Raw genomic sequence first — 15,335 nt, forward strand, 5'->3', positions numbered from 1 at the left:
GACGGGGCGGCGTCCGGCGCTTCGTCGTCGGGCGTGGGCGGAGCGGGGCTCGGAAGCTTCTCGGAGTCAGGTGGCCGGCGGCGCGGGGACGAGCGTCCGGTCAGCGGCGTGTCGGAGCCCGTGTCACCTGCGGGGTTGGGGCGGGCGTGAGGCTCGCGCGGCTCGTGGAGGCGCTGGGGGACCCCGGCCCGCGCCCCAGGCCCGCCCGAGCAGCTCCCTCCCGGATGCCCGCTCTGGGCAGCGGATGGGGGTGCTCCTGGGAGGGCCGAGCGAGGAGCGGCCGGAGGCCTCCCTGCCTCGGGGCCTGCCGGGCTGCAAGGCCATGGTAACTGCTGCTCGCAGGTGTCCGCCAGAGAGAAAGAAAGAAAGGGAGAGGGCGAGAGCGACAGAACAGAGCTCCTGCTTCCTGGGAAATGGAGGTGAACCGCCCCTTCCCCGCCCCCGGCGCCACCGCCTCTACTGCACTCGTTCCTTCTGCACCCGCGCCTGTCCCTTTGGGAAGAGAACCACCTCCCGGCTGCAGCAGAGTCCCAGCAAGGGTGCCGAGGACAGTTCCAGAAGGGAGGCTGCGAGAGAGAGGAGCTTCGAGAGAGAGGAGCTGCGGGAGAGAGGAGCTGCGGGAGAGCAGGCAGTGGTTACATGTGTGTGGACTCGGGGTGTTCAGCGCCGTCCTCCGCCAGCAGGAACGAGTCCACCGACTTGTTGCTGAGCCGGAAGGGCGCCAGGCGGCGGAAGTTGCCCGGGGAGTAGGGGATCTGCACGCGGGCCCTCTGGGAGGGCACCACGGCCTCCCCGGGAGACAGCCAGGGCGGCACCCTGGCCAGGAGGCTGGGGGCCAGGTCCTCGTCCGGGGAGAACACAGGGTTGTCAATTCCTAGGAGAGAGGGCAGTGGCAGGTGAGTGTCCGGAGCACCTCCACTGCAGGCCACGGCCGGCACCACAGGCTCCAGTCACCTGCCAGGTTTCAGGCTGCGGCCCCTCACCCACCCGGGACACAGGCCCAGCCGGCTCCTGGCCAGGCAGACCTGCTGGGTGGGGTGCACGGCCTCCAGGCCCTCGGTCCCTCGTCCACACTGCCCTCGGCCTCACCTGCAGGGGAGTCGGAGGTCGTGTCCTTGGTGACGCTGGCCAGGAACTCGATCCCCCCACTCATCCTCTCAGCCTCGTAGTAGTCGGGGGCCTCCTCGGGGTCTGAAAGTTCCAGCTCTGGAGGGGAGTGAGGGGTGAGGGGACTCCCGGGGGTGAGGAGGACCCAGGTCCACCCTACCCAGAGGGGCCGTCGTGGCCACCAGATGGCCAGCCGGGTGAGCTGGACAAAAAGCCATGGAGTGCCGCCCACCTGCCCTGGCTGTCCCTAGCCTTCTGGGGAGTTAGGTCAGAGAAAAGGGGGCCAGCAGGGAAAGGGAGGGAAGGGGCAGGGATGAGGCGGCAAGTGGGCTGCAGGCGACCAGGGTTCCCCAGGGGACGCCCCTCCCCCATCTCTCTCCCTGAGGGTGAAGCCTTGGGAAAGGGACACCGCCCCCTCCCCGTACCTCTCTCCTTAAGGGTGAGGCCGTAGGCAGGGCTGTCCAGCGGCAGCTTCCCGTTGGGGACACTGCTGTTTCTCTGAGGAGCAGACATGGCGCCTTGCAGAGCCAGTGCGGGGTCCCTGCTGTCCAGCTGCCCCCGCCCCGAACGCCGCCCGCGCCTACCCGCTTCTGCGCCCGCTCCCGCTCCCGCTTGTGCAGCTTGGCCGCCTTCTTGCTCTGGCCGAGGCCCAGCTTGGCCGACTTGAAGGACTCCAGCCGCTTGCGCATGGTGCGGTGGAAGATCTCCTTGTCCTGCTTCTCGTCCTCGCTGGGGCTCAGCACGTGCCGGCTGTACAGGTGTTTGTACTGGGGACGGGGCGGGGGAGGGGACGTCACCGCTGCTCCCGCCCCGCCCCGCCCCACCCCGCCTGCCCGGCGCCGCCCCGCGCCACCTCCTGCCGAGGCTTGTACAGGTACTGCTGCAGCGTGTGGTGCGTGATGACGTCCTCTGCGTCGCGCACGCTGCGCCGCCGCTGCTCCAGCGACTGCATGTCCAGGCACACGGCGCTGGCACTCTCCCTCCTGTGCAAGGGGACGCTGAGCCCGCAGCACCCACTCCCAGGAGGCCGCAAACCCCAGCCCTGAGACCCCCGGGGGTGGGCACGGTGCTGTCCACTGCCTCTCCCCAGCGCCCAGACAGCCAAACCAGCCACAGCTGCCAGGGGCCCTGCAGGCGCCTTCGTAGCTGGCAATGTGCCTGCAGCTCCCTCCTTCCCTGTCTGCTTCCTGCACCAGTGCAGGGGCCCACCCAGCTGGCCGTGAAGGTCTGTGCACCCGGCCCCCTGGGCACCCTGCCCCGCCACATTTACAGCTCTCGGTCGCCTGATGGTTGGGTGAGGGACCTGTCAGGAAGGACCCCCGCCCGGCAGCAGGCTCTGGGGCCCGCGAGGCCCCTGGACACGTACAGGAGGTAGGAGACGGAGGCCTCCACGGTGGACGGGCGCGGAGTGTTGAAGTCCACGTTGACCATGTTGTCAGTGCTCGGGGAGCGGATGAAGGCCAGGGAGCCTCGGCGCTCTCCCTGGGGGACACGGCCCCGTCAGCCACGCATCCCTGCCCGTGTGGGAGGGCTCCTGCCCCACCCGAGACCCAAGCCAGGAAGAAGTGGGGTGTTGGGGCCCGGAGCTCATGGCTGTGTGAAGGGACACCTTGGAGACACCTGAGAAAGGGAGCCCAAAGGCCGCCAGGGGACAGCCGGGCGCTGGGACTACTGTGTGAGAGGACCGAGGCCCCCCCACGGCCCCCACCGGGCTGGGAGTCCGCATGGGGGCCCTGGGGGCCAGTCGGCCCGGCTCCACTGCTCTGCGCGGGGCTGAGGGAGGCAGGTGTGTGCCGCCGTCACTGCCGGTTTGCCCCACCAGGGCTCTGCTGGTCACCGGGACGGGCTCTGGTTTTTTGCCTCTGACTCACGGCTCCTCTCTGACCTTACACAGACTGGTGGTGCGGGAAGGACTGCGCCCCCAGCAGCGCTGAGTGACTGGGGCGTGGGTCATGGACGGCTTACAGAGTCACATGTGTGTGGCAGCACTCTACTCACACGTGGCTTGTGTGCAGACACGTTCGCTCCCTTGTGGTGATGCGTGTGATCACACGTGTGCACATGTGTGTGTGTGGGCCTACAAGGCTACTTCTAAATGTTCACCAAAAATGAAAAGATACGTTTATCCTGGTGCGTTTTTGAAAGCCATCCACAGTTGTTGATACCCATTTCTGTAGTGTATGCATGTGTGTGCACGGGGTACTGGGGGGCCTCGCCTCCCTGTCTTCTGCTGTCTCTTGGGAGGGCAAATAAGGACCTGGCCTGGGACCGGGGATCCGGGGAGAGGAGGAGGAAGCTGGCTGAGCCGGCCCCGCGAGGGAAGGGGCCCGGGCACCTCGGTCACGTAGCTGATGGCATCCTTTAGGTTCAGCTCGTGGAACACGTTCAGAATCCGGTCCCGAGACTTCTGGGCCGACTGCCTCATGAGCAGCTTGCTGAGGAACCTCCGGTCGAAGTTGGTCCACCTGGAGAAGGCGGACAGAGCCGTCAGCTGGCGGAGCCGGCGGCCTCGACCCAGGACCCGTTCTCCTCCTGGGCGGATGGACGTGACAACCCCGGGGCCCAGCAGTTACGGGGCTGCTTGGGACACCCCCGTCCCATGTGAGAGTGCCTGGGTCCTGCTTCCTGCCAAGACTGCAGCGGTGGGTCCCTGCCACCCACATGGGAGACGGGGGCTGCGCTCCCAGCCGTTGCAGGGGTGAACCAGCGGGTGAGAGGGCTTTGTGTGTCTGTCCTCACCCTCCCGTCTCTCTGTCTCGCTCCATTCCTCTCCCTTTGTCTCTCTCTGCTCTCATTCCACAGTCTCCCCGGTTGGATGGCACTGTCTGGACATACACAGACGTGGATTCTGCATTCCCAGGGGTCTGCCTCATCCTCAGGAGGTGGTCTGGGGGCGCGCACAGGACCCTGGCCAGGAGCCTGTGTGACCTTCCCAGGAGCAGGGGCCAGGAGGACCACTCCCCTCAGAGCCAAGTTGGCCAGAGTGAGGTTGTTCAGCTCAGATGCTCTGCTGGGGGCTCCAGACACAGCCCCTCAGTGGCAGAGGGGGCGAGGCCCAGGGAGCTGGAGCTGTCGCCCCAAGGGCCAGCTCCTTCACTGCCCTCTGCCCAGGTCAAGTTTTCGGCCTGACCAAGACCCTTAGCTGATGTAGGTTTCTGAGGGCCCAGACATGAGGCCGGCTAGCGCCTGCTGTTGGTGGGCAGGGACAGCCCTGGTGGGCGTGGAGGACCAGACATGAGGCAGGCCAGCACCTGCTGTTGGTGGGCAGGGACAGCCCTGGTGGGCGTGCAGGAGGCCGAGGCCTGCTGGCTCCCAGGCCTATCGTGTCCTAGCATCCAGTTTGTCTTTTGGCCAAACGTGCACAGGGCCAGGTTCGAGCACACCTCCCTCTGCTCACAGGAGGGGAATGAGCTCTTTTCTCCCACTTCCAGCTCCCATGTAACGTGGCTACCTGGGATGAACTGGCCACAGTGGCCATCCAGGCCCCAGCAGCTCCGTGGAGCCAGGCGTTCTCCTTCCCACCTGTGTGCACCTGCGTGTCTGGGGCACACCTCAGCCCTGGACTCGTGGGGTAGAGGAGCCCTGAGAGGCAGGACCAGGCTGATAACCCGGCCAGAGAGAGGGACTTCCGGAAGCTCCGTGACGTTTGCTTTACGTGGCTTTCTGCTCCCCTGCTCGTCCTGTAGGTTCCACAGCCCATCACCAGGGTCAGGGGCTGAAGGAGGGGGGCCACCGGCCGCGACCGACGCCTCTTACTTACTTGTCCCTGAGATAATTGTGCCCGATCTGCCCGGATATGTCCTCGATGGCCGAGAGGATGTGGTCGAAAGCCTTTTGGAGGAGAGGGGGTTGGGTGTTGGCCAGCAGCAGGACAGCCCAGCCCCCCGGCGGCCCCGGGGACCCGGCCCCTACCCGGCCATGCAGCTTCTCGTTCAGCTTGGGCTCCCGGTGCTCGCTGCGCTTCACCTTCAGCCACTGCACCAGCGGCTTGATGGTCAGGCCCTGGGGACACAGGGGCCTTGCTGAGCCCACGCCCCACCTGGCAGGGCAAGCCTGAGGCCTGGCTGCCCGTGCCCCGCCCTGCAGGAGCCCCCAGCCCCTAGCATCGGCCAGAAGTCCTGGCCCAGGGCCCTCCCGCGAGAGCCGCTGCCCCGACAAATGGTGCTGTGTCCCCGGTGGCCGCGTGGAGGCCTACATAGCGCTCCTAGTTACTAAAATTACAAAACCCAATTAGGTCCCGAGCCCGAGACCCCGTCCTGGGGCGCCGCACCTGGAAGATGACGGTGAAGAAGACGACGATGATGGTGGTGCTGACGAACAGGTTCTTCTCCTTGACCTTGCTCTCGTCCAGCAGCGCGACCAGGGCAAAGGCCACGGCCCCGCGCAGGCCGCCGTAGGACATGACCACCTGGTCGATCAGCTCCAGCTGCACCATGCGGTACCGGTTCAGCAGCCAGGTCTGCAGGATGACACCTGGGGGCCGGCGGTGCTCAGCCCTGGGGTCGGGACAGCTGGCCGTGTCTCTGTGCCCCGTGGGCCCCCTCCCCAGCCTCGCTGCCCTGCCCAGAGTTAGCAGGAACCCAACAGGCTCCCTGTGAGTTCCAGCATCGTCCATCCCGACAGGCAGGGCACACCCCAGTCTGTGGGGGTGCTGGGACCCTCACGGGAGGCGGCCCCACCAGTCCCCGGAGCTCACCGATGGCCCGGAACACAGACACGAAGAGCAGCGTGAGCAGCACGAAGGCCGTGTTCCAGGTCCAGATGAGCGGGTCCACGGCCGAGATGCCCAGGAACATGAAGATGATGGTCTCGGCCCCGCTGGCCAGCATCTTCATGGTGTAGCGCACCGTGGTGGCCGACTGCTCCGAGATGTTGGCTTTCACGTACTTCTGACAGCAGATGCCGCAGAAGGTGATGCTGGGGGCGGCAGGCCGGGCGGGGCCGCTCAGGACCAGCGGGCGGGGCAGCAGAGCCCAGACCCGCCATCCTGGGGCCCTGGCCCCGCCTTAGGGTCAGCCCTGTGCTGAGTGGATGTAGCGCCTCTGGCGACTAGCACCCTGGACTGGTGCCCACAGCCGGGCGTGCACCCCCAAACCCACAAAGACCTGTTTCTGGGCCCCAAGTGGGCAGCCTGGGGGTCCGTCCACAGCCTGGTCCTGACCGCTTGGGGGCTCAGGGCAGACCCGGGGCACCAACGCCCCACAAGGGCCTCCTGGAAGCCTTGCCCCACCCAGCAGGCCCCGGGGCCCATGGGCAGAGACCTGGGAATGCACCTCCCCCACGGCGAGGGCCGGGCCTCGGCCACCCTGGCCCGCACGCACACTGCAGGGGCACTCACGCCAGGATGGACGACAGGGACAGCATCTCGGACGTCAGGTAGCTCAGGTAGGAGATGATGAAGACGAAGCCGGGCTCAATGACACGCACGTGCTTGGTGAAGCGTGTCACCAGTGACAGCAGGAAGGCGAAGACCACCCCCACCAGCGTGCCCCCCAGGCTCACCACGAAGAAGGACACTGCGGGGACAGCAGGCCCGGCTCAGCCCGGCAGCGTGGGCGAGGCTGCCCGCCACTCCTGCCCACAGTTGCCTGGTAACCGCCCCGCGGAGGGGCTGTGGGCTTGGGAAACAAGAGCTTAATTCTCTGTCCTCAGTGTGGAGGGGAGAGGACGCGGCCTGCCCACCCAGGGGAGCGGCGTGAGGGTTGGGGAGGCAGCAGGACCTCCCAGGGTGCCCAGCTCAGCTGTCCTCTGACTGCCTGGGGCCCATGGGAAACCCTGACAGTGAAGAGGCCTGCAGGGCCTCGCACCCCAGGAGCAGCAGAGACTTCTGGGAGCTTCCTGTGCTCCTCTGATGGACAGGCAGGGCAGGACCCACACCCACATACCTATGCCCTTCACACAGTCCACGCCTGTCACCTTGTCACCACCCAGTGTCACGAAAGATTGGAACACGTTGTACAGCACCTGCGGGAGGACGTCTGGTCAGCCCCGGGCTGCGGCTGTGGGGGGGGGCCAGCAGGCGGCAGAGGCGGTCGCCCCAGGGGCAGAGCTGGCCTTTCCCACCTTGCCAGGGCAATGCAGACTGTTGAGAGCCCCGACCCCTTTGCCCAGACACATGTGGACCATGGCGCTGAGACCCTGGGGGCTGTGGCCCCCGACTCTGGGCTCTTGAAGTTTGGGGTCTGCTCAGACCCCAGGGCTGCCCTGAAGGGTTGAGGGTGCAAAGGTGGAGTGGTCTGGCTGTGATGGTCCTACGGTCACCTACGGGGTCTTCACAGGGCAGCTGGGACGTTGCGACCTCGGCAGGGAACCCGGAGCTCTCCCTGCACGACACGCAGCGCTGCCACCCCCAGGGCCCCAGGGCACGCAGCAGCCTTAGCTCTGTTTTCGATTAAAGTCCAATTAATTCTGAATTTTCCTGGGAGCCTCATGTCTGCTGCCAAACACAAGAAATCTGGTGCAGGGCAGATCTCCTGGCTCCTGGAGCCTGGGACACGGATGGCACGCGGCTGGAAGGGCGGGGGCCCCGGGCTGCAGGGGACAACGGGTCGGGGCCGTGGAGCTGCACGACTTCCTTGGGGGACACGGCTGATGCAGCCCCAGCCCACGGCAGCCCGGCTCGCTTCCCGGCCCAGAGCTCACGTGCAGGAGCCCCGTGCCCGGATAGGGTCTTTGAAAGAGGCGAAGTGGCCAGACGGAGGCACTGAGGGTCTGAGTCGGAGGAGAGGGACACACACGGAGAGCAGCCACCCGAGGCACAGCCAGCCCTGCCGCCACTGCGGCCGAGGCCCGGGCCCTGAGAGCTGTGCCCTCGGCTTCTGTTGGGCAGCCCCAGGAGGTTGATGGGACTCCCGTGGGAGGGGGAGACAGAGAAAGCCCTCACATGCTGGTTCACTCCACAAATGCTTGCGGCAGCTGGGGCTGGGCCAGGCTGAAGTCAGGAGCCGGGAGCTCCGGCCGGGTCTCGCACACGGCAGCAGGGACCCAACCACTTGAGCTCACCGCGGCCCCCGGCTGTGCAGAGCAGGAAGCTGGCACAGGAGCGGGGCTGGGCCAGGAAGCCAAGTGCTCCGAGGGGACGCAGGTGTCCGTCACCTCGAGGCCAAATGCCTCCCCTGCTCGTCTGTTTCTAAGGAAAGCAGGAAGTGGCAGGTCCACAGTGGAGACCCCTGCCCTGGGGTCTCAGTGCTGGCCCCTGGCTCTGAGGGATGGAGTGAGCAGGTCTGAGGAGCAGACAGAGTGAGAGACTGACGTAAACTGCTCCTTCTGTGTGGGGGACCAGGGCCAGGCGTGGCGTGGGGGCTGCTAACCACCAGGCCTTGTGCCTCGCGGCGTCGGAGGCAGCAGGTCATCGAGGCCAGGCCCCTGCGGCCCACAGATGCCAGGGACACCGGCGACGCCCAGTCAGTTTTGCTGCGGCTGGGACGCCGCCCACTGCTCACCACCGTGACGGCGTCGTTTAGTAGCGACTCCCCGAAAACGATGATGAACAGGACCTCGTTGACGTGGACCTCCTCGAACACGGCCAGCACGGCCACAGGGTCCACGGCGGCAATGAGGCTGCCGAACAGCAGGAAGTCCAGGAGGCCGATCCGCAGTTCTCCTGCAAGGTAAGTGGGGGCTGCGGGTCTCCGGGGCCGGGGGCACCCAGGGAGGGCGCAGCCAGGGAACCAGAGCCCCTGTGGGGTCACTGTGACCCTCTGAAGTCGCAGGGCGCTGCAAGGGAGCAGGCAGGGGCAGGGCCGACCCAGGCCTGGCCTGAGGTGGGGCTATGGGTGCAGAAAGTGCTAAGAGACAGGCCTGCCGGCAGGTGGGCAACAGAAGATGGGCAGAGAGGGCGTTCGGGGTGTCGGGGACAGCAGGGGGAGGCAGGTCCACATGAGGCCCCTCCCTCTCAGGGCTCCAGGCAGGTCTGCACCCCTGCGTCTCAGGCCGTGCACATCCCCTCCCCCACTCTGCACCTCACACCCTGCACAGCCCCCCCATCTCAGGCCGTGCACAGCCCCCCCATCTCACACCCTGCACAGCTCCCCCCATCTCACACCCTGCACAGCTCCCCCCATCTCAGGTCATGCACAGCCCCCTCCTCAGGCCGTGCACAGCCCCCCCATCTCAGGCCGTGCAGGGCTCCCCCCATCTCAGGCCCGTGCAGGGCTCCCTCCATCTCAGGCCGTGCACAGCCCCCTCCATCTCAGGCCGTGCAGGGCTCCCCCCATCTCAGGCCCGTGCAGGGCTCCCTCCATCTCAGGCCGTGCAGGGCTCCCCCCATCTCAGGCCGTGCACAGCTCCCCCCATCTCACACCCTGCACAGCTCCCCCATCTCAGGCCATGCACAGTTCCCCCCATCTCAGGCCGTGCAGGACTCCCCCCATCTCAGGCCGTGCACGGCCCCCTCCTTAGGCCGTGCACAGCCCCCTCCTCAGGCCAGCTTTCTGGGGCCCTGCCTGCCGCCTTCTTGGCTACAGAGAGAGCATTGAGTCCTCTGCCCATCCCGTGGGCCTAGCAGACAGCTCGGCCTCGAGGGGGTGCAAGGGCCTGCCCAGGGCTGGAAAGGTGCAGGGAGGGCGGGGACCAAGCTCACAGCTGGCTGTCCTCCAGGATGCCCACGGTCAGCGCAGCCCAGAATAGTTCTGCCTGGGCTGTGCCAGAACCTGCCCACCCCGCTCCAGGCCGAGGCCCGGGGCCCGTGGGAGGGCCCAGCTGGGAGCCAGTGAGCGGGTCCCTGTGCTCCCCGTGGGGCCAGCAGTGCAGCCACTGAGACTCCACAGGGCCTGGGGTTTCTGTTTGGGGGCAGGACTTGTCTCTCCACCCCAGCTGAGCCTCAGGCTGAGGCCACACGCAGCCCTGCTGGGCCCGCCTCTGAGGGGCGCTGTGGGCCAGGCCTCCCCGTGATGCTGCACGCCGCATCTGAGTGTCAGTGCTGGTCCCAGCTGCTCCCCTTCCGCTCCAGCTCCCTGCTCATGGCCTGGGAAAGCTGTGGAGGAAGGCCCAAGTGCTTGGGCCCCCGCACCCACGTCAGAGGGCGGGGTGGAGCTCCCGGCTCCCGGCTCAGCCTGTCAGCCCTGGATGTTGTGGCCATGTGGGAAGTGAACCAGCCAGCAGATGGACGCTCTCTTGCTCACTCTCCACACCCCAACCCCTGTCACTCTGCCTTTTGACTGAAAATAAAGAAAGAAATCTGAAGACCAAAAGTCCCCTCTGAGTGCCTCTGCGCAGGTCCAGCTCTTGCTCCAGGGCATGACGGGTCTGCGGCAATTTCTGGAAATGTGCTGACTCCAGCAGTCCCAAGGTGGCCAGGGGTCGGCAGGACTCCCCTCCCCGGGCAGCAGCCCTTCTGGCCTCCGTCTGGCGGTCCAGCAGGCACTGGCCCTGCCGGGGGCCTCGCCCTGCACCTGGGGCAAGGAGACGGCAGCATCTACACAGCTTCTCCCCCTGCCTGGGCCACCCGAGCATGAGCCACGGCTGTCCACGACCACAGTGCAGGAGCAGCCCGGCCTGCCTGTGCACACGGCCCCGGGCCTCTGCGCCTGGCCAGCCTGCTCAGCTAACCAGTTAGAGCCAGCGCAGTCCCAAGGAGGATCACGTACCTGCAGCAGGTGGGGTGACCCAGGCTGTTACGTGGCCGCCGACACTCAGGAGGGACCTGCAGTGCTGGGCTCAATGGACGGGATCCTGGGCGGCGTGGGCAGCTCAGCCTGTGGTCCATGGCCCTCATCTGGGGGCTTCTGCCAGCCCCCTGGGGCAGACCCCAGTCCCTGACGCTCCCAGGAAGAGCAGGCTCCCACCTGCCCGGCCAGTCCTGAATTTGAGGGGGCGCTCGGTGGGCCCCTCGCTGCACCCGCCTTGGGATCTGTTTCCTGCACGGCCCCCAGACTCACCCATGATGCCGCTGAGGAAGACTCCATAGAGCGACAGCCCGGTGGTGGCCGCGTTCCACACGGTGCCCACGACGGCGTACAGCAGGATGCTGCCCAGGTTGCTGAAGAAGAGCCGGTTGGGCATGAAGTAGCCGGCGTCCAGCACGATGGGCGGCAGCAGGTAGAAGAAGAAGACGGTGGGCGTGAGCGTGAAGGAGGCGATGTGGTCGGCGGCCAGGACGATGCCGCCCAGCACCAGGCCCAGCACGATGAGCAGTGCGCTCTCGGGGACGACACTGGTGACCTTGTGGGACAGGTGGAAGACTGCGGGGGAGGGGAGCGCGTCAGGAACGGCGCCTGAGCCCCTGGGCTCCCTGGGCTCCCCTCCACTGCCCTCCCTCAGTGCCTGGGACCCTGCCCCGTCTGGCGTCTCCCCTCCCTGTCGGGTCAAGCCCAGAGGCTCAGATCCTCAGACACTGCCCCCACTCTTGCACAGGGAGCTCAGCGGGACTGGCAGGAGGTGGCTGAGGGGACAGGCGGAGCCCCCCACGAGGGGGCCAGGGCTGGGGAGCCCTGTCCCAGGGCAACCATTGCCTGTCCCACTGTAGCCACCTGCGGGGGGCTGTGGAGTGCAGCCCCCAGGTCTCTGGTCTCCCCAGCGGAACCCAGCCAGCCTCCAGCCTCGCCGCCCTGGGCTGCACAGACTCAGAGAGCCCCACATGAAGCTCTCGGGGGTCAGGCAGCTGGCAGGTGGGCGACTCCTTCAGCCCAAGAAAGTGCAGTGCACGTACTGCTTTTGTTCTGGGCTTTGGCCAAAGTCCTCTCGGATACCAAGCGTCCCCCGGGACAGCCGAGGCCCCAGCCCTGCACGGAGTGCGAGGAGCCATACCAGAACCTCCAGGAGGCGCCAGCCAGCCCAGCCCTCAACCCACTAGGCTCCTCCCTGCCCAGCTTCCCCCCTGCAGCTTCCTGACCGGTCCTCCCCAAACCTGGCCTGAGCCGGGCACCCTGACCCTGCAGCCAGACCGCTGTGGGGACAGAGGACCTGCTCCCGGGTGTCCGGTCACGGCTCTGCCCCCTCCGGGGGGGCAGCAGTGCTGGGAGGCAGCACGATGGCCACCACGGCCACGATGGCCAAAGCCCGCATGGCAGCCTCACGGAGCACAAGTGGACAGCGCAGGTGGTGTTCCTCTGGGAGGTGCCCCCCACACCGGCTCCCCGCTCGGGGCCTGGGAATGTGCACCAGGCTCTGGGTCCTGTGGGGGGCACACGTGGGAGCTGTCTCCCAGGTCACAGGTCAAAGGTCACAGGGATGGCCATGTCCGCTGCATTTGGTGCGATGGCCACAGGCCCAGGGTAGTACTGGACTCTGGCAGGCCCTGGGCTGGCTGGGACCTGCACTGTCTCTCGGGGGTCACTGAGAGGTTCAGGGGTGGGCCAGTGGCTGACCACCTCCCCTCCTGTTCCTTCCCAATGGCCACGGAGCTGGGCCTGTGTCCGTGGGCCCTGCCCAGAGCCAGGCGCCCCCACAGGCCTGCCCACGGCTCCACGCCTGCCCGTGGCTGTGGCCAGATCTGAGGGACATTTCCTTCCTCGCTGGCGCTGTTCCTCACCAGGGGCCCCAGCCCGCAGCAGCTGCCCAGCCGGGTCTCCCTGGGGATCCACTGTGCTGGGATCCACTGCTCTGCTTCTGAGCCAAAAATCCCGGCTCTGCTCCTCACACCTGCAGACACGGCCTGCAGCTCTGACCAGGGCTCGGCCGGACAGTGTCCTGGCCTCCCACATCCCTGGAACCCTGACTGCCGCTGCCTGTGGGGCCAGCCCAGTTGCGGGAGGCTGTTCTATCAACCACGGGTGAACCTCGGCGCCGGCAGGTCCCCGTCACTTCCATCCCAGCTCCCTGAGCCGCCTCTGCACCCAGTACCTGCTGCCGGCGGGGGCTCCAGGCTGCACAGGTGCAGGTCTTCCGGGAGCCCCTCCCCCATGCACTCCCTCCCTCTCAGTTCCCTTTGTCCCTCGCCCTTACTGGAAGCTTCTGGAAGCTGACCGTGGTGGACTCTGAGCCAGCAGTTTCCTCGCTGCTCGCTGGGGCCGCACTTGGGCCCTGTGGCTAAGCACACACGTGTGCATGTCTGTGCCTGTGCATGTGTGTCTGTGTGTTGTGTGTGTATGCCTCTGTGTGTGCACATGTGTCTGTGTGTGTCCACGTGTGCACCTGTGTGTGTATCCACGTGTGTACCTGTGTGTGTGCACATGTGTCTGTGTGTGTCCACGTGTGCACCTGTGTGTGCGTGTCTGTGTGTTCACATGTACACCTGTGTGTGTGTATGCGTGGGGGTCCTTTCCACTTCCTCCAGGCCGGCCCCTCCCCTGCCCTGGCTCTGGGGGCCGGGGGCTGATTTCTGCTGCAGACCTCCATGGTTTGTGACAGTGCACGGGGGCTGGGCTTGCCGGGGGTCTCGCAGGACTCCCCCGGCCCCCGAGCCAGGACTGCCTCTCAGGCAGCGATCGGCAGGACTCCGATGGCTCGAGCGGCAATTTGCACAGGTGCAGCACCCGTGGGTGCAAGGTGCCCATTATGGCGGTGAGTCAGCCTCCTGCTCGGCCTGCACGAGCCTGACATGTGGGGCCACGCACACGCCTGTGATCGGGAGATGAGACACCCTGACCCAGGAGTGGCTCCTGGCACGGCCTGGACGCTCCCTGTCCCTCCTGAGTGCTGATTCATCTCCAACAGCAGACTTGGGCAGGCCGACGGCACGCTGTGTGGACAGGCACTCACCTGTGGGCCTTCCCCGTCCTCTGTCCCCCCACTCTAAGGGCAGAGGCCATGCTGCTCCAGGGCATCTGGGGGTCTCTGGGCCATCCCTGTCTACAGGCACCTCCTTCAAGCCCCAGGTGAGGCAGGTGCCCCCAGGAGCCCAGGAGATGGGTGCCCCCAGGAGCCCAGGAGACTGGTGCCCCCAGGAGCCCAGGGAGATGGGTGCCCCAGGAGCCCAGGAGATGGGTGCCCCCAGGAGCCTAAGAGATGGGTGCCCCCAGGAGCCCAGGGAGATGGGTGCCCCAGGAGCCCAGGAGATGGGTGCCCCCAGGAGCCTAAGAGATGGGTGCCCCAGGAGCCCAGGGATATGGGTGCCCCAGGAGCCCAGGAGATAGGTGCCCCAGGAGCCCAGGGAGATGGGTGCCCCAGGAGCCCAGGAGATGGGTGCCCCAGGAGCCTAAGAGATGGGTGCCCCAGGAGCCTAAGAGATGGGTGCTGCCAGGAGCCCAGGAGATGGGTGCCCCAGGAGCCTAAGGATGGGTGCTCCCAGGAGCCCAGGAGATGGGTGCCCCAGGAGCCCAGGAGATGGGTGCCCCCAGGAGCCCAGGAGATGGGTGCCCCAGGAGCCCAGGAGATGGGTGCCCCCAGGAGCCCAGGAGATGGGTGCCCCAGGAGCCCAGGAGATGGGTGCCCCCAGGAGCCCAGGAGATGGGTGCCCCAGGAGCCCAGGAGATGGGTGCCCCAGGAGCCCAGGGAGATGGGTGCCCCAGGAGCCCAGGAGATGGGTGCCCCCAGGAGCCCAGGAGATGGGTGCCCCAGGAGCCCAGGAGATGGGTGCCCCCAGGAGCCCAGGGGAGGCGGGTGGACCACTGTGTTTCACTCCCTAGGGCCCTGGGCCTGAGAAAGTCTGGCATGGAAGTCTGGGGAGGGGATGTGTGAGGCCTTAGGGAAAACGGAGAGCAGAACGAACAGCCTGCTGTATATGTCATCACAGCTTACAGCCCACTGTATACACTGTCACAGCTGCCCGCTGTATACACTGTCATAGCTAACAGCCCACTGTATACACTGCCACAGCTACCCACTATATACACTGTCACAGCATACAGCCCACTGTACACACTGCCACAGCTAACAGCCACTGTGTACACCATCACAGCTACCCACTGTATACACTGCCACAGCCACCCACTGTATACACCATCACAGCTAATAGCCCACTGTATACACCGTCACAGCCGCCCACTATATACACTGTCACAGCTAACAGCCCACTGTACACACTGCCACAGCTACCCCCTGTATACACTGCCACAGCCGCCCACTGTATACACCATCACAGCTTACAGCCCACTGTATACACTGTCACAGCTGCCCACTGTATACACTGTCACAGCATACAGCCCACTGTATACACCATCACAGCTTACAGCCTACTGTATACACTGCCACAGCTAACAGCCCACTGTATACACTGTCACAGCTGCCCACTGTATACACCATCACAGCTTACAGCCCACTGTATACACTGCCACAGCTACACTGTCACAGCATACAGCCCACTGTATACACTGCCACAGCCACCCACTGTATACACTGTCACAGCATAC

General features: G+C 66.1%; 1 protein-coding gene across 1 annotated transcript in view; it reads right to left on the minus strand.

The window, feature by feature from the left end:
* Positions 1-635: 635 nt before the first annotated feature.
* Positions 636-15,335, minus strand: part of SLC9A3 (solute carrier family 9 member A3) — a 30,339-nt gene continuing 15,639 nt past the window's right edge. The window contains exons 2-16 of the mRNA XM_062212101.1: positions 10,986-11,288; positions 8,550-8,710; positions 6,993-7,071; positions 6,446-6,623; positions 5,804-6,024; positions 5,378-5,580; positions 5,020-5,109; positions 4,868-4,938; positions 3,443-3,572; positions 2,474-2,589; positions 1,961-2,090; positions 1,692-1,874; positions 1,533-1,605; positions 1,090-1,206; positions 636-874 (exon numbers count right to left, since the gene is read on the minus strand). Coding sequence (XP_062068085.1) covers positions 636-874; positions 1,090-1,206; positions 1,533-1,605; positions 1,692-1,874; positions 1,961-2,090; positions 2,474-2,589; positions 3,443-3,572; positions 4,868-4,938; positions 5,020-5,109; positions 5,378-5,580; positions 5,804-6,024; positions 6,446-6,623; positions 6,993-7,071; positions 8,550-8,710; positions 10,986-11,288 — 2,294 coding nt within the window. The remainder of the gene's footprint in view (positions 875-1,089; positions 1,207-1,532; positions 1,606-1,691; positions 1,875-1,960; positions 2,091-2,473; positions 2,590-3,442; positions 3,573-4,867; positions 4,939-5,019; positions 5,110-5,377; positions 5,581-5,803; positions 6,025-6,445; positions 6,624-6,992; positions 7,072-8,549; positions 8,711-10,985; positions 11,289-15,335) is intronic.

Source organism: Lepus europaeus, chromosome 15 (assembly GCF_033115175.1).
Source record: "Lepus europaeus isolate LE1 chromosome 15, mLepTim1.pri, whole genome shotgun sequence".
Classification (NCBI taxonomy): domain Eukaryota; kingdom Metazoa; phylum Chordata; class Mammalia; order Lagomorpha; family Leporidae; genus Lepus; species Lepus europaeus.